The sequence below is a fragment of the Ostrea edulis genome, chromosome 5 (genome assembly GCF_947568905.1).
Source record: "Ostrea edulis chromosome 5, xbOstEdul1.1, whole genome shotgun sequence".
Lineage (NCBI taxonomy): Eukaryota > Metazoa > Mollusca > Bivalvia > Ostreida > Ostreidae > Ostrea > Ostrea edulis.
Genome location: NC_079168.1, coordinates 37,135,893 through 37,155,260, shown reverse-complemented (window position 1 = coordinate 37,155,260; position 19,368 = coordinate 37,135,893). Strand labels below are relative to the sequence as shown.

At 36.2% G+C, this 19,368-nt stretch overlaps 1 protein-coding gene across 1 annotated transcript; it reads right to left on the bottom strand.

The window, feature by feature from the left end:
- Nucleotides 1-3,033: 3,033 nt before the first annotated feature.
- Nucleotides 3,034-14,107, bottom strand: LOC125650797 (aplysianin-A-like). The gene is made up of 5 exons (XM_048879317.2): nt 14,016-14,107; nt 8,526-8,922; nt 5,886-5,984; nt 4,317-4,559; nt 3,034-3,916 (listed from the first exon to the last, which is right to left on the bottom strand). The coding sequence occupies exons 1-5, from the start codon at nt 14,068-14,070 to the stop codon at nt 3,127-3,129; spliced, it is 1,584 nt and encodes a 527-aa protein (XP_048735274.1). The 5' UTR covers nt 14,071-14,107; the 3' UTR covers nt 3,034-3,126.
- Between the last annotated feature and the right edge of the window lie 5,261 nt (nt 14,108-19,368).

Sequence of the window (19,368 nt, the reverse complement as noted above, 5' to 3'; positions counted from 1 at the left end):
ATGACATGCCCAGCTGGACTGTAGTTGAAAGAAGATGAAGAACAAGAACATGTTGGTGGATTACGTATAAGATGGTCTATACATGTATCTTTGCACTGCAAAGTTTGTTTATAATTAAAAAGTTTGGATGCAAGTTTTAAAGTGTATTTTTAAACCTCGGTATGGGAAACTAATTTTTTTTTCTCTTAGACGACCCTAACTGTGAGTCTTAGAGTAAACGCTCTACCACTGAGCTACCGCGACCGGTTTTCCCCAATTAGATTTATCATGCCGAAATGTCGAATGGTTTTTGACATATTTTTATGAAATCTTGGTGTTTACACATACGTCATCACGAGCTTTCCTGGCTATGATAAGCGTGTTGGCAAACAATCAGATTTTATGTATATACAAAATATATCCTGTGTAAAAATATTTTTAATCCACTTTTCTTTATTTCTATAACAAAAACCTATCAATTTCAATCGATCAGAAACCGTGTACATGTCTCTTTAAGAAATAAATTAAATTTTTGAAATATACATGAGGGTATGAACTGCAGTGCTTCACACCTGCATACTTCGTAAAGCGCATTAGTGTAGTTTTCAGAAGAATAGCCAAAATTGGATTATACTCCCATTATTTCCGGTTGTCATAAACCTCATAATATAATGACGAAATTCATAATGACATACCTCATGTAATGGCAAACCACATAATGATGACATATCATATAAATATTAAACCACTGCATATAAATACGAAACCACCATATAATAACAAAGCGACACCATATAACAGAACCACTGCATATAATTAAAAATCTACACCATGTAATGTCAAAAGATTTTTGATTTTTAGGCCGTTCTTTATACACTGATTTTGACCACAGATTACTCCGTTTACCTGATCAGGATATAGGGCTCACAGTGGGTGTGACTGGTCGACACGGGATGCTTACTCCTCTTAGGCAGTTGATCCCACCTCTGGTATATCCAGGGGTCCGTGTTTACCCAGCTTTTAATTTTGTATTCCTTGTAGGAGTTATGAGATTGATCACTGTTCGTTATCTTCCCCTTTTATACTGATGTGAGTTACGAATGAATACGGACTATGGCAGATCAAAATTGACGGTAATTAACATGTCTAACTTTAACGCATATATGTGAATAACGTATTTTAGAAATGATGTTAATAATGGCATACGGAACTAATGTCACACAGCTTTTTCGCTGTTTTCTGACAAGAAATAAACTATAAAACCGAGATTTGATAAATTGTGTTTGTCAAGTTAAAGAATATGATTATAAGGGCACGGCCATGAACTATTCTACGTGATATAGATTAAACTTCCGTAATTTGCTTTAAAGTTTGAAACAAATACAAAAACGATAATGCTAAACTTTCTTTGATATAATAACCGCACAGTTCCATAATATCACAGTGTTATGGCTATGAATATAATGCACGGTGGTTGGTTGTGTATTGTTTAACGTCCTGCTCGAGAATTTTTCACTCATATGGAGACATCACCATTGCCGGTGAAGGGCTGCAAAATTTAGGCCTATGCTCGGCGCTTACGGACTTTCAGCAGGGAGGGATCTTTATCTTGCCACGAGGGCCTCGATTTTTGCGGACCGCCCCATTTAGTGGCCTCTTACGACAAGCAAGGGGGTACTGAGGACATTTTCATACCCGGATCCCCACGGGATATGCAATGTACGTAACGTACATGTAATCTTCAAGTCATTACATATAAAAATAGCGATAAACACAAGATTCTTTATAAGTCGTAAATAAGCACGTGATTTCACAATGCTATAGTAATTGCAAGCTGTTTTAGATGCTATAGTGATTGCAAGTTGTTTTAAACCCACAATTTGATTTCGAAAGCTAGATTAATCGTTTTAATAACTCGGATTTGTGTTATGCATTGCACTCTGTTTCGTGTTCATCAGCAGGTAATGTAATCTTTCTCAAGTTCATGATGACAAACTGGTCGAAAATGACATGAAAAACAGAGCCCCAGTCTTTCAATTGGTGACAGAACTTCGTCTCTATTATGAATTCTGTCCAAGATCAGATGATGGACAGAGTATGAGAAGTTGACATTGGAAATTTTTCGCATTTGAGAAGCAGTAGACGACGTTTGACGGTTGATTATTGCCGATAAATGGACTTTATTTCCAGTTCACCATGACGATGCGAGAGGTAAGACCTTGACAGAGTTGCTTCTAAACGGTAGGAGTCTAATTATCATATTATATCGAACTTTTCGCCGAAAGTTTCAGGCGATGCAGCTGGTCAAAAAGAAAACCAAGATGGTTCTTGATATATCTTTTGAATATTATGTTTAGGTTACAGGAAGACATTGTTTTTTAAATTATAGATATTCAAAACGTCGAGTGCCTGTGATTTAACATTCAAACAATAAAGGGTTCAAGCATCGTATTTCATCATTTCTATATCAATAAATCTTGATTATATTGAAATATGCGCATATCTATATAAATGTATCCATAATTTTGATTTTAAACATCATGGATATCAATAGGACGGATATTTTATTCCATTATAGTCCATTTGTGCCATTTGGGTTTATTACGGATCTATTTGGTTTCACTTGCGTGCATGCTACATTTGAGTGCAAATGGGTCAATTTGGGTAAATCGACGAATCTTTCATGGTTCCTCCAGATGTTTTGGGTTCCATTTCTCGTCAGGATATAGTTTATCTCCCTGATGAGTTGTAATCCCCTGTAGATCTGGGTTAGAATAGATCCTCAGTGCCCCTTGCTTGAAGAGTCGACTAAATGGGGTAGTCCTTCGGATGAGACCACAAAAACCGAAGCCCCGTGTCAGTAGGTGTGGCACGAAAAAGATCCCTCCCTGCTCAAAGGCCGTAAGAACCGAGCATAAGACTAAATTTTGCAGTCCTTCACCAGCAGTGGTGACGTCTCCATATGAGTGAAACATTCTCAAACTGGACATTAAACAAAATAAAACCAATCAACAGCTGGTAATAATTCTAGACTAAAGGAAAAATAACAACCAATTCAAGGTGTCAAAATAAAATGTATACGTTTATAGTATTATATCTTTACATCAGATTAATTGTGGTTTAAGTCTCGAGTTTTATTCACGATAATTACGTAAGATAAGATGAGAGTTTGAAATAAGATAATACGTCATCAGCAGCCTTTAGGGTGGCCTCTCCCCATGTACGATATTCCGCTCCCCAGTACCCATGGACGATGTATATGTTGTTGAAAAGAAACGGCTTGGTGAGGAAATTTTTAATGTCATACCACCTCGATCCCGGCTTCCATACACACCATGCTCCCTTGAAAGGGTACATTTCCCAGACAAACATCATCCCGTCTACTGGTTTAGGAATATGCGTAAAATTTATGTTGTAAACTTTAGAAAGCTGGTAATGTGCGTGTTTAACAACTTGGTCTGTTACCCTAGTGTCATCGTTCCTTTTGCTTATAACTTTTCCTCTCTGTTGCAGCTGACTCCAGAACAATGGATCTTCAAAGTCTGCATAAGATATCAGAAGAATTGCCTTGCCAGTTCTGGATATTCCCCAGTGAAAAGACTGTCTATATGGGAGATCTGAATGAGTATATGTGAAGTTCATCGGGCCATAAAGCCACCAGGCGTAGTCATAGACCAAAAATATCTTCGATGCTTTCACGTCAGTCACCGAATTGAGCGCCGATTGGAATCGAGCATTGCTGGACACAGGCATCCTGATGTTTTGTAAAGGAACCTTTGGAAGAGCTAGTATAACGTTACGTGTGTAAACTTTAAAACTTCTCTTTGTACGTATGGTTTTGCCATTGATTGTTCGAGTTCGTTTGAATTTCAATTTCAATTTCCCCCGTTTTGATCTTGATATTTTTACAAGCTGTCTGTTTCGAAAATATCTGTGCCTGTAATATAAAAAGAATGTTGTACCTTAACAATTTTTATATTTGTAACCTTTCAGAGTTTTAATAAATATTGTGCAAAAATGCACCAACTTGATGGGCAAACACGAAGTCCTATGTACATGTATACCATAAAACCGTCACAATTCTTTACGCAAATGTAATACAATCAAGCAAGAATCGTGATGATAATTCTACTATGTGCCACGATTAGCCCCGAAACGTGATTGGTGGATGTTTCCGAGAAACAACGAATAAATGTTACACAGAGCACACAAGAAACATTTAGTTGCTTTATTGCCCGTTTAAAATTCGCCCAGTTGTTGACGACGATCGAGGGCATATATTAGCACTTTATAAGTATATTTACATGTACATGTGTAATACCTGTCAGTCATTTTACCTGAAAGGATTCGACGATGTAAATTGCTTCATAAAACCTTTTGGAAATGAATCCATTCCTTCGGACACAGTGACGACAGGGGGAAGTCTACTGGTGGTGATGTGAGGTGTGGTATTTTTGCGTGACCTGGGGAATCGTAGAATGCTCTGTGTATCAAAGACATCATCGTGAAACAGACTACTGTCAATGATGTAATTATAGGCCTCTTTGCTGATCCCGGTTTTCTGTATCAACTCTTTGTAACTACAAAACAAGAGGCCCATGAACCACAACGCCAACTTAACTCAACCTTGTCCTGATAAGATATTTTTAACCCCTTTATTCCCATGGAAAATTTTGAACCTAAATCATGACCACCCCAACTACTCAAAACGGGGTCGAAACCCTACTCCGCACAACATAGGGATGCCCTATTTCCCCCTAGATCCCCCATCCTAAATCTATACTCCATATTCTATTTTCATGTAAAACTTAGAATCCGTATTGGGACCTGATCTCCTTCATGGACTACCTACCTCCCCCACCCCCGACTGAGGATGCTTGCATACTAATCTCATTAACTATGACCACGCTATCATGAGACGATGTTAGAAGTTTTTCGATATATTCCAATTTAAAACCTTCAATGTAACCCCACTGTGGCTCTACCCTACCTTTGAGGCAATCGGTTAAAAATGAATATGCACTACTTAAGGATGCTTGCCTATCAAATTGATTAATGATGACTTAGCTGTTCGCGAGAAGACTGTTAAAGAATTGTCATTATATATTCCCATTTCAAGCATTGATCTTCTATCGTGGTCTTATCCAACCTCCTGTGGCCACAGACTCTGCACTCCTCTGGGAATGCTTGCTTATTAATTTGAATACCCATGGCTCTATTCTTCTTCAGAAGGATATTTCTAAACTTTCATCCTATATATCCAATATAAAACTTTGATCCCATATTGTGGCGCCAACTTACCCACCGCGGTAATGATGTAAACAAACATGAATCAGCACGACCTGAGGATGCTTGCATACAAATGTAACTTATGTAGACCTGTTGTTCTGGAGAAGATTTGATGAATTTCCCCCAATATATCCCCATAAAAAGCCGACCCGCCACTGTGGTCCCCCTCCCCCTATATTGGGGGGGGATGGGTGTCATGATTTGAACAATTTAGAATCTACACTCCATCAGAAAGCTTTAACACGAGTTTTGACTTTTCTGATCCTGTGGTTCTTGTGAAAAAGATTTTTGGAAAGATGCCACCATATCTTCAATATCATTCCCCATTTGAAAGGAATGTGATTCTTTATTTGAATAATTCTAAACCCTCTTTACCCAATAAACCTTTACTATGTTTAAGGTGAGTTTGATTGAATTTTCCCCAGCGGATCTGGAGAAGAAATTAAAAAAATGTGTAAAGACGACAACCATAAGGTGATCTGGTGAGCTAAAAAGAATACATGCAAATTGAAATAAAAATATTGCTCTACTGAGCAAACATTTAAAAAGATATTTCAAAAAATAAGGCTGTATATCATTCTACATAATTATTTCTCACTGTAAGGAAACATTCCCACCTCTGTTGGTACAAGGGAACACCGTCATGCGTCACTGCTGTAAATAGCTCCGTCTTTGGATCAGTGCCATTATAATTTGAATACGTTTCAGAAAGATACCTGTAACATACATGTATGTATTCATTACGTAAAAAAGGTACAGCTTCATGTACAAATACTGAAACAACAAAAACTTGCTTGTTTATTCAGAGCCGTACTTTGTTACAAAATTTAGAAATCACACCTGCATTCATTTTGCATGACTTCATTTTCATTATTGTTACATTTGTATTGCATACCAAGGATACCCAAACTTTAATTTTGGACGAATTAAATAAATAGGATTTTGTTGTGTGTACGTGGTATTTTCTATTGCATAATCAAACAACAATATAAATCGTTCATTAATACACGAAATGCACCAATGAAAAGACTGTTTTGAAGGATTTCAATTATTGCGTATTGTTTTTTTCCATTGAATTTTCAGGTAAAGAATAACGAATAATGCAATATTATATGTGGTTTCACAGGAAACGTTTGTGGTAAATACCCGTGTACGGGTTTTATCAATACAAGATATATAATCTGCCAATTATAAAGTCTCCCAAACGAAGTACTGGCGGTATAAATGTGGGCCTTTTCTGAGTACTACTGATTTCCCCCCACCTTTATAACTCCCTTCCACAAAACCCATGCCAGTTCTAATTTTATCTAAATGATCTAGATCACAAAGATCTTTATTTTTGAAAATTTTCAAAAAATCCATTTGTTTCCTTAAATAAAACTGACGTCACTTGGCCTTGATCTCCTAGTCTGTAGGTCTCAACGTCCTCTCATCATGTCTGAAGATCCCATGTCTCTGTCAATCCCTATTCTAAAGTTGTACACGTTTTTATAATCAATATCAAAGTCACTGCCGTCACTTGACCTTGATACTAGTTTGTAGGTCCCACCATTCACTCATTTCCCAAGATGCCAGAACCTGTCAGACCTGGTTCTGAAGTGTATGCAAGTTTTCATGTTATAAAAAATAAACAAATGTTTATTCGGTATATACATGTACATACATACAAACATACATACATAAATACCAAGGATAACCCATGAAAGTTCGAAAGCTTATTTCCAATGGGGTCTTTTGATGCACGGATGTTTGCGCTAGGGGGTCATTTATGTGGGAGGAAACCGGACCGTTCAAGGTAAGAGGTCAAAGTCATTGGAAACACACTTGATCTTGATACTTGTTTGTATGTCACAACATCCTTTTATCATTTCTGAAGATTCCATGTCTCTATCAGTCTTGGTTCTAATTTATATTAAAGGTCACTGGAGATACTAGTTTAATGGTCACAATATTCTTTTATAATTTCTGAAGATTCCATGTCTCTATCGGTCCCAAAGTAATCCGAGTTTTTATGATCAAAGTCACAGAAGTCATTTGACCTTGATACTAGTTTGTATCCTCTTATCATTTCTGGAAATCCCTTGTCCCTATTAAAGGGACTGGTTCACGATCTTTGAGCAAAATATTTTTTAATTTTTGATGTGAAACATTAAAAATATAACTCATTTAATGATGATAGCCAGCAGTTTGACCTTCTGAATGCAAGAATGAAAGCAATTAAATCTGTGTTATGTAAACAAAGACTCGAGTGAAACTTAGATCGATATCCATTTCTTTTGAAAATTTCGTAAACAATAACATACCGCAATCTTTGTTTACAAAACAAATAATGAACTCTCTAAAATGAGCTTCTGTGATAATGTATAGCTTTAACTTATATGTGAAATCTTTTAAACACAATAGACAGTAAATTATGACCATTAAAAGTGAAAAACAAAATTTTGGGGAAAATCGTGAATCAGTCCCTTTAATATCAATTCTAAAGTTATACAAGTTCTATGTTCAAGGTTACTGGACCTTAACAGTAATTTGTAGATTCCATCATCCTTTCTGCAGATCCCATGTTTCTATCAGACCCTACTTTGAAGTAATACCAGTTTTATGTTCCAAGGTCAAGGTCATTTGTGTTCATTTACCTAAACACTAGTTTATATCCTCTTACTATTTTTGAAGGTCACATATCACTATCACTCCTGGTTCCAAAGTTATACCAGGTTTTATCTTCATGGTCAGAGGTAAAGGTCACTGAAGTCCCTTAACCTTGGTAGGCCCTGTCATTCTCTTCTTATTTTCAAAGACCCCAGGACTCTACTTATCATATTTGTCAAGTTACTTTGGAATTAATTCCCCCTATTAATTTCCTGGGAGACCGAAAGGGACTTAGATAAGTTCTGTAGAGACAGAAATGAAGGGGACTGGATACAACTGGAACACCATAGAGTGAGCAACGCAGGACAGGAGCCAATGGAGAGAACTTGTATCTGCCTTAGTGTATACACATACACGAAGAGGATTAAGTAAGTAATCTCCGAAATATCATCTGTGTGGCTTTCTGATGGAAGTATCAGGGATCAGGAATTGTAGTGTATTTCGATACTCTGTCAAGATGCAAACAATTACTAAAAGCTTTACAAGTATATGTATTATGTATGAACATGAAATAATATGCGCGGCTTTTACATACAAAAAAGTGAATAGAGACAATTTTCAACTCGTCATTGGAGAGGGTACTTAAAAGAAAGACAAATTCCACAAACTGTTCTAAATCCACGGGGTTTCTGAGTTCCTCTGGTCTTAGACTGTAAGGTGTATGTGTTCCTCCTAATTCAAAAGTTGTCATGTGGGTATCTCGATAGAACAGGATTGTCCTGTTGGGAATTTTTCCAAGGCCCTCATTAAACGGAACAAAGTGGAGTCCGAGCTCATTCCCAGCTTTCATCATTCTCAAATGTTCTTCCGGTAGAAGTCTCATGGCACCGAACTCTATAGGGAGATCTGGAGCATCAGGAAATCTTCTTGTATACATCCTACCACCAACTCTATCGGAGTATTCATAAATTCCAACCCGAAGTCCTTTGTTTCTGAGCCTCCATCCGGTGTAAGTTCCTCCGATTCCAGCTCCAATAATAGTGATATCCTCCTCATACCGTGCTCCTAGTATATTAAATAAATCATGGTTTATGAGGAGGTAATACAATACGTATTTCTATTGTCTGATTCTTTTATCTTAATCTTAAACGAATCTTACAGAATATTAGCAATAGGTCACCTGAGTTACTCATGTGACTTAAAATGTTTATCAATTTGACCTGTAGAAGATACCACTATACCACATTTAAATGAACTAATCCAGCCTTCGCTTTACTGCAACAATAATCCATTTGTAGTTCTTATGTGTACAATAGAACGTTAATCATTCCATGCGATAATCCACATGGGTGTATACAGTTAAGACATGGGTTTGTATACAATTAAGACATTATTAGTTACACAGTTAGTTAGTGACCTGATACGGAAAAATACATGGTGTGAAAAGAAAACCCGTATCGGGCGAGGCGAAGCCGAGCCCTATACGGGTTTTCTTTTCACACCATGTATTTTTCCGTATCAGGTCACTAACTAACTGTGTAACGAATTCATCACGTCGAAGACCTCTAACTGTATATGTGGGGGTCTATATCATACAACTTAGTCAAATGTCTTTCCTTTTGACACGGCTGCAAGTCGAACCCGACGATAAATAAAATGACTCGCCCAATACGGATTTTACTCGCATGATACGGTTTTTTTCACGGCGTCATGTGACCAAGATCTGACCAATTAGATTTCAGCAATTTTGTCTGAGACGTGATAAGGGTTTGTATACAGTTAAGACATGGGTTTGTATACAGTTAAGACATGGGTTTGTATACAGTTAAGACATGGGTTTGTATACAATTAAGACATTATTAGTTACACAGTTAGTTAGTGACCTGATACGGAAAAATACATGGTGTGAAAAGAAAACCCGTATCGGGCGAGGCGAAGCCGAGCCCTATACGGGTTTTCTTTTCACACCATGTATTTTTCCGTATCAGGTCACTAACTAACTGTGTAACGAATTCATCACGTCGAAGACCTCTAACTGTATATGTGGGGGTCTATATCATACAACTTAGTCAAATGTCTTTCCTTTTGACACGGCTGCAAGTCGAACCCGACGATAAATAAAATGACTCGCCCAATACGGATTTTACTCGCATGATACGGTTTTTTTCACGGCGTCATGTGACCAAGATCTGACCAATTAGATTTCAGCAATTTTGTCTGAGACGTGATAAGGGTTTGTATACAGTTAAGACATGGGTTTGTATACAGTTAAGACATGGGTTTGTATACAGTTAAGACATGGGTTTGTTGTATCTTCAGCAAGGTGTTGTGTGGATAAATATCTATATAAAATGAATAGAATTTTGTTTTCTGAAGTAATGAATAATTCCAACCAGAAGAAAATCATTCTAATAATATGAATTATAACATAGAAAGGAAACGGCTAGTTTCACCATATTCCATATGTAACGGTCTGACGGTCAGACGGGTTCGATCGCCGATGGTGAAATAGCACGGTTGGTAGAGCATTTGACCTGTGATTCAGGGGGCCCTGGTTCGATTCCCGTTCTGGTCCGTTGCATTTTCTCCCTTACGGTTAAATTTAGTGCCGTTGATTACCCCCTGGACTTGCAGGTGAAAGTCCTGTCAGGCGCAAAAAAGAATCTGGGTTATTTGTCCTCGATGGCGAGGACAGTTTAAGAGGGGAGGGAAATGTAGTAGGTAGGGATATATGGACCGTGAGTCTTCACATGCAATCTCCACACTTAGCAAATATTACTTCATTAAGCGCATCAATGTATTTTAGAGTACATCATGGGCAGTTTTTGTCGTAATTACAGTATCATCAGCGTAAAACAATATTACAAAGACAATTCCTTTTCCAGTGGATACACTATGCAAAGCGTTTATGTATAATTAATATGAAAAGAGAATAGAAAATGCGACAAAATTTTGTCCTGGTGTGCTCCTGTATTACAAAGAAAATATCAGTTGACCATCCACTCATCTTGACCATGGACTAGATACGAATGAGTATATATTGATTTTCAGCTGTTGCATATTCGAACCAAATAATCAAAACCCGGAAACTCATAACGAGTTGCTTTCTTATCTTACACAATACTCTTCCTGGGGAATACTACTTGCAAAATTTTTATATAAAATAGTAAATTGATAATATCTTATCAATAATGAACAAAATGAAAGATGTTGAAAACAGCAATTAAGAGCTTTATTTAAATATCTTTTATTTACAACCTTTATACATGTCATTGACAAGGAATTATTTTACCGAAACATTGAAAAATGATTTCTCATTTCCCCCCAGCCGCTCGTGCGGCCGATATTTATAAGCTGTCCGTTACGTCTTACTTCATCGCTGTCAGACATAGGTCATTAATGAAAGTCTGCGGTTTCACCTACAAGCAATGCATTCTAATTAAAGTGTTATATTTTGCTCTAAACAATTCATACCTTCATGTAAACATTTTAGCTGCAAAAATGAAGTTGTTCTATATGTTTAATAAATCGAGAAGATTTGCATTATCACACACTATTACATTTACCATTCATATGAAGAGCATGTTGTTTATAAAGTGTCTGTCTACTTGTGTAAGAAGTTATGCAAAGAAAATCAAGTATCTTAATCAACTGAAGATATTTTATGAAATTGGCGATATGAAAAAAACCTTACATATACATGTATTGAAAATGGAGCATCTACATTGTGTACAATAACTGTGTAACGAATATAATTCATAGACTGCTTTAGATTGTAGTTTGATAAGGTACGACTCTCAGTTGGTGTTTTTTATCATCTGTATGGGAAATTTTCAATTTCGTTTTCTTTTATTCATTAAAAAAACTATTGCAACAGCAAGAAAGACAATACCAAAGAAACAGTTTACTCCTCATGGGTAAATGTGAGAAGAGTAGTGTTTTCTTTAGGAAAGCTAAAATCCCTTTGATAAATTGTTTGGAAAGATTTTGATTTAAATCAAGTCGACAAACTATGTACATGTAGTTTACAAAATTAGTCTTAAAATTCTATTTTTCATATCAAATGATAAAACATCTTATTTTTTTTTTATTTAAGGAAAAAAAAAAGAATAATGGGAAATCCTAAGTGATCTTTATAATTGAATAAATCTGTAAAACTGTATTTGAATTCAATGGTTTTTAAAAATCATAAATCTAAACTATAACTTTTGGGAATCTGCCTATTTCATGAATGATTTATGGAAAAAAAGTGCATTATGTAACCAAGAGTCATTCCCTTTGGAAACTCTTCAGCATGATAAGGCAGTAAAGTTATAGAGAAACACAAATAATATGGCGGGATAATGACTTACTGCATGCTGACAGAAGTTTAGAAGAAGACATATGGCACTCAAAAAAAAAAAAATCTCTTCGCTCACCCACACGAAAAAAGGTGTGAGACACATGTATATCAGAGTAGGAAAATCTATCACTGTCGGTACAGGTGAGTGTACAGGTGAATGTACGGCTTCAATTGATATATATCAAACTTAGACTAAAATATCTAGCCTAATAAAACAATTTATCAAGTAATATGTTGGTGGAGCTACCGTTAAAGCGAGCGTAGCCATATGTACATCTGAGCGGATCCAGAAATTTTCCTCATGGAAGTGGGTCCCATCCCATGCATTTTTAACATGTATTATTTTAAACTGGATGTGCATACAAAATGCATCTATCATCTGTTGCAGTCCAACTTAGAATCACCGTTTAAAATATAGCTTTTTGTGGTCACCCTCACAATATTTGAATGAGTGTTGATGTTCCGTTTCGACAGATCAGATTCGTTTTCACCAGCTATTAGCCTCCGAGTACAAACGAGTCAACCATACATGTATTTTATTTAAACTTTAAATTTCCGGTGAAGATCCGCAGCAACCATAATAAAATCCAACGTAATGAAGGAACATTGCATAGAGAAAATGATGTAGGGTTAACGACGGCGACATGATTCTCGGATGTTGGACTTAAATTTTCAAAGTTTCTGTGAAGTCAGGTAAAAGATACAGAACAATATTCTGGCTTTTGATTGGGAATTTTTGTTATGCATTATCACGATTAATACCTAAGTTTTGAGACTGGGAATTTTTTTAAAAACATTATCACGTTTAATACTCGTACCGAAGTTATAAGAGTTTTAAGCGAGCAACCGAAAATTTAATGGCTGCTTTGTTAGCTCCCTTCACTCTCTATACTATATATACACTGTACCAATTTCCTCAGATTGTGTCAAAACCCAGTGGTAACAGTGAGGATTTTTTTTATCGTGACAACGGGACCTCCATTTTTAATGTCATATTCGAAAGAAACGTGATTCTCACTTCTAAATGCCGAGCGTTTATGTGTATGTCTAAGAAAAGGTATCTAATATTTTTCAAAAAGACGGTTTTTGGGTTTTTTTCCCCATTGTATTCACCCGAAGTGATAATTCACTTTAAGGTTAATTTTTGAAATACGTGTTTTGCATTTAGATTGTGCTAATTAACACAATGACAAAGGATAAGGTAGAATAAGGACCTTGGCCACCATTTGCGAATTCAGCATTGGTTGAAACTTGACAAATTAGAAGCATATGTTGTTTAAGTAATTATAGAGCACACATTTACCTCACAAAGGTACACATTTTGTACATCAGTATAAGCTGCAACTTTGGTATAAAATTGGTACATTGTACATAGACAAACGCACGTTCGGTGTTTTCCAAAAGCAAAATATGTGTAAAATTTAATAGAATAAATGCACGTTATTTTCTTCCGAAACCTTTTCCTCATATCTGTGACAGTCCTGCAAATCTAGTCGATTTTATTCAAGATATCAATAGATATTTTCTAATGGGTAACAAACATTTTGACACAAGATTTTATTAGTTCCAAAGTTTCATGTCTATTTTGAAAGTTTGGTGAAAAGAGGGGTGGGTGGGGGGTGGTGGTGGTGGTGTATCCTACCTCGCAATTATTATGGACAAACTCAACATACCAACCAACCAACCAAACATGCAATACTCTTCAAATAATGAAAAAAAGGAATGCTAGTGCTTAATTTACCAATGTATTTAAAATCTTGTTTATGTAGTTATAAATGATTATTTTTATTCTAACAAATAAAAAGTCTTTCATTACCTTTACAAGTTCCATACACGAGGGAGAAACACAAAATAACAGCAGCAGGATTCATTTGTGAAAATTCAAGTATTGTCTATATTGTATATACTAAGAAGTGTGAAAAATGAAGTTACGCAATTAAGCATGTTATTCAAATTAGAGTTGTCGTGTATATCCTCATCTCTGCATTATTTTTAAGGTTTCTGACATACGTTGCATTAATTTCTGGATTATGGTTTTAAGACGCACTACACATGCTAATAAAGCACATTTGAAGGTTAAATTAATGAGGGAGAAAATTTCCTGCTCTATTTCAGTTTGAAGCGAAGAAAATGCTAGCGGTGTTTAAAATACGTTTGACGAGAGTTACGCCACATTCAGTTTTAGACACATTTAATATCCAAGTCAATGGGTCGGATGAATACTGAATATGAGTTACCGTACCTGTACTGGATTCCTAAAGTTAATAAAAAACCTTACAAAGATACATTGCTGAAACCAGTAAGTGTTCTACCAAGCCAATATCTTTGTTATTCACGAAAATATTAACAGCTGTGAAGGAGAAACTTCAAACGTACTCTGCGACTACATATGCCAGAAGTGGGGTAAATCAAATGTGGATTCTAAAAACTCTAAAGAACTTTAGTAAATTTGAAATAGAAAATCCTTTCTCAAATCAACATCAAAACGTTTGACTTTTGAACACTTTACACGGCCATTCTTTACGATAAATTAAAGACTAGACTTTTTGATATCATTGACAGTTGTGTCTTCAACAAAAATGGAAAACGGAATTATTTACATCTAGTGATGAGTCATCCAAAAAATTCCTTTGTTAAACACCACCCTGATTCCACGCACAAGTACTCTGAAGTTGAAATGAAAAATATGCAGGACTTCCACATTAACAATATCTTCGTAGCCTATGATGATTAGGTCTTCCAACAGTCTGTTGGAATTCCCATGGGTACGAATTGTGCTCCTTTATTAGCTGACCTGTTTTTATACCTTATCAAGCAGAATTTATTTTTAAAAAGTCTCCGTGAAAAGAAAAAAATCTTGCTGTGGCCTTGAACTCGACATTTAGATATATCGACGACGCATTATCTATTAATAATAATAATTTCATTCATATGTTAATTCGATATATCCATATGAACTCGAAAGACACCACAGAGTCGTCCACTTCTGCTTCATACGTAGATATTTTATTGAAAATAGATATTAACGGCAAATTAACAACTAAACTTTTATGACAAACGGAATGATTTCAGCTTCTCCATCGTCAATTTCCTATATGTATGTAGCAATATTTTATTAACACCTGTATATGTTGTTTATATCTCTCAACTGATTCGATACGCAAGAACTTATTCTGCGTATGGTTAGTTTTGAAATCAAGGCAGGCAAACAAACAAGTTGATGGTGAAGGGGTTTCAACAGTTTCGATTTAAGTAAGGATTTCGCAAATTCTATGGTCGTTATAACGATCTAGTTTGCCAATACAATCTACCAATGGGTCTAAGGCTGTCTGACGCGTTTCATACCGATTGTTAGGCCGTTCTTGGCACACTGATTTTGACCACGGATAACTCCGTTTAGCCGATCAAGGTATAGGGTTCACGGCGGGTGTGATCGTTCGACAGGGGTTGCTTACTCCTCCTAGGCAACTGATCCCACCTCTCGTATATCCAGGGTTCTGTGTTTGCCCAACTCTTTATTTTGTATTGCTTATAGGAGTTGTGAAGTTGATCAATGTTCGTTATCTTTGCCTTTATTGAATGATGTTTCGTTCACTTTGTAACCGGGAGGTTGTGAGAACTAGCCGCACTTGCGCCATGGTGGTCAAACCTAAGATGTAACTCCCCCACCCCTCAAAAAAACCCGCTCGACATTTAAAAGTGAGGTCCGTATCGCGACAGGCGTTTACACATTAAACAACCTTCACTGCCACTGCGACGACCGTAAGCGTGAAGCATAGGTCTAAATGTAGTACTTCAGCTACAACCTGTGACATCTCAATATGAGTGAACAATTCTCAACGGGACGAAAAAGAAACAATCAATCAACATCTAAAACAGATTATCGGGTGCATTTTATTGGGCGGATTTATCAAATTTCATTTCTTTTATTTGGTCCAAATTAGAATTTGATCATTTGATTCGTGAGGGGATCAAAGGATATCATTTTAATTGGATTGCATTTGGTCAGAATTTCATTATTTCAATCGCGCGAATTATTTTGCAGGTAATAAAATAATACACAACTACATAGAGTAATGTTCTCCCTGTATTAAAAGTGAAAATGTTAAGTAATCGTTAGCACGAATGAGAGTAATATTCATCTCTAAGAATGGCTTGTTATTTCATGATATCATGCAGGGAACACAAGAGTTTCAACATTCTTATTTAAAGGCAGCACTTCGAAAATTCTATAGTTGTTATAACGTTATAGTTTGCCAATACAACCTTTCATTGGATCATATGCTGTCTGACGTATTTCATACCGATTGTTAGGCCGTTCTTGGCACACTGATTTTGACTACGGATAACTACATTTACCTGATCAAGATATAGGGCTCACGGCGGGCGTGATCGGTCGACAGGGTATGCTTACTCCTCCTAAGCACCTGATCCCAGCTCTGATGTGTCCAGGGGTCCGTGTTTGCCCAACTCTGCTTTGTTTTGCATATAGGAGTTATGAGATTGATTTCTGTTCGTTATCTACACCTTTCATGCAAATATCCAGCAAAAACTATCTGCATTCGTGTACAGTGTCGACCAACGCTAAAAGGCAAGAAAGCGAGAGAATGAGATAGTTACCCTGTTAACTTAGTCTACTTACTTTAGCCTTAATTTCTTGACAGCTGTCTCTTCAATAACGATGGAACTCGGAAATTGATCTTGTGATCAGTCATCCAAAACTTACTTTGTTAAACACCATTCGGCCAAAGTACCTGTATACTAAAAAGATGCCGGAGTTCGTCTTTTGGCAATATATATGTAGTCGTTGGAGATCAGGTCTTAGCACATATACACAAAGTCTACCACATCTGGTTAGGATTTTGATATTTTACTGAATATAGAAATTAGTGGCAAACTAACAACTTAACTTTATGACAAGAAGGGATGATTTCAGCTTCTCCATCGTCAGCTTCCCATCTTTAGGTTGCAATATTCCATTATCACCTGCATGTGGTATTTATATCTCTCAACTGATTCGATACACAAGAGCATGTTCTGTGTATGATCAATTTTTAAACCGAGGCAGGCTACTGATAAATAAGTTAATGTACATGGGTTTCAAGTTTTATTTAAGATAAGCATTTTGCAAATGTTATGATCGTTATAATTATCTTATTTGCAAATACAACCTGTCACTGGGCTGAATAATGTTAGACGTGTTTCATACCAATTGTAAAGTTGCTCTTTACATACTCATTTTCTCTACATATTACTTCGTTTACCTGATCAAGAGAGTTCATGGTGGATATGACCGGTCAACAAGGAATGCTTACTCCTCCTAGGCACCTGGACCCTTACCCTACTCTCAGTTTTGTTTCCTGAATAGGATTTATGAGATGAACACATTGAAAGACATTCTCTCCTCTCTGGAGTATTGTTTGAGATGGACACATTAAAGGACATTCTCTCCTCTCTGGAGTATTGTTTGAGATGGACACATGGAAGGACATTCTCTCCTCTCTGGAGTATTGTTTGAGATGGACACATTGAAGGACATTCTCTCCTCTCTGGAGTATTGTTTGAGATGGACACATGGAAGGACATTCTCTCCTCTCTGGAGTATTGTATGAGATGAACACATTGAAGGACATTCTCTCCTCTCTGGAGTATTGTTTTGCCCCGACTAGCTTGTTACACGACAAGTTTTATAAAGGCTTGGAAGAGTCCATTTATGAGCAGACTAGGATTGAGACACAGATTGGTACTTGTATATTTCATGGGGTAACAGGTTGAAATTACACAACTTACTTGAATTAATTAGAAACTTGATTCGCTATATGCTTCGCTTTATCTGGTCTCTAATTGCGTTAGCCATTATACTGTGATTTTGAGTATCGTTTTTGTTTTAACATTACAGGTCTAATTACCTATTCCTGTGGTGAGAATTGTTAAAAGAAGATACGTCGTCGATGTACTTATATCTCGCGTTGAAATCCACAGTAAGAGTTTTGTTTTTCATTTAGAGGAGTTTGAATAAATTCTGCCTGATCAGAGTACAAAGATAAGTTATGTAATAATGTGCCTGCATTAGAGATTATTGGAATACCTGATTTCCGGACAATTCCAGTTAACTTCAACATATCTTTAATCTCAGGCTAATATAATGGCATTCTTTGCTAAAATGCGAATTTCATACAGTGGAATTCCTGACAAATATATTAAAACCATTAAATGAGTTGTTTAATTTCTAAAGTTTTGCTACAATTTGCTGGTGCAGAGATTTACTAAAATATGTTGGAATTTGAATTTTTTTCCCTCCTGAATTGAATTGCTTAAGTGTGTGATTTTATTCTCACTTCAGAAAGAGCATAATGGAACTTTTCAACTGATATGAAAATATTTGTCAACTCTACTGTAAGTGGTTAATTTCCAGCACTTTAAACATAATTTCGAACCTTGGGACGATCACAGGTGATATTGGATACATCATCATTAATAAACTTCAAAACCAGCTTTGTCACAGATGATTCCATCTGACAGGCGAGATAATCATAATGGGTTAAAAATCCTACAGAAATCATTTTAAAAACATCAAAGGAATTGCTCTATTCTACAGGAGAAATGCTAACATATTTAGGGGTTTACATTTCTTGTGGGGATTTACCTATGTTATGGTGAAAATCAAATGATTTCTCATGGTTGCATGTATTTTGTGCCTTACGTACACTGTTAATGGATATTTTCTGTTGCATAACGAAAACTTTCGGTAAATTGGTTTCTTAGTACCAGGTAAAAGAAGAATTATTGAATTTCATCCTTGGTCAAGTATCTTGTGATAGAACAACGAATATTATCTTTCAAATAATCGGTCTTTCTTATAAAGTGTTGATTCTACAATTAAAGTCCTCAACCAATATAACATTCCTCTTTTAGCGTATGCATATATTGAAAAATCACATTGGTATCTTTATTGGAAGTTTCTGCTCTTTGAGTATTTGAATTTGGCACATTCTCAACATATGTTGAAAGTTTCCTGTCCTGCAATGATAAAATTCAGCGATCGACAAATCTGTAATTATTAAGAACCTTGAATGAAAGTCGTTGCTTAATAAAACTTGATACACCTTTATTACAATTACGAATAAATTTCGTAAAGCAAACTTTTCCCCGTATCGAAACCTTCTCCA

Coding starts and splice junctions, on each gene's coding strand:
- LOC125650797 (XM_048879317.2), bottom strand. CDS start 14,070: ATGAATCCTGCTGCTGTTATTTTGTGTTTCTCCCTCGTGTATGGAACT. Junction 5,985..8,525: donor AACCCCGTGGATTTAGAACA/GTTTGTGGAATT, acceptor TGTATGTTACAG/GTATCTTTCTGAAACGTATT. Junction 3,917..4,316: donor ACATCGTCGAATCCTTTCAG/GTAAAATGACTG, acceptor TTTATATTACAG/GCACAGATATTTTCGAAACA.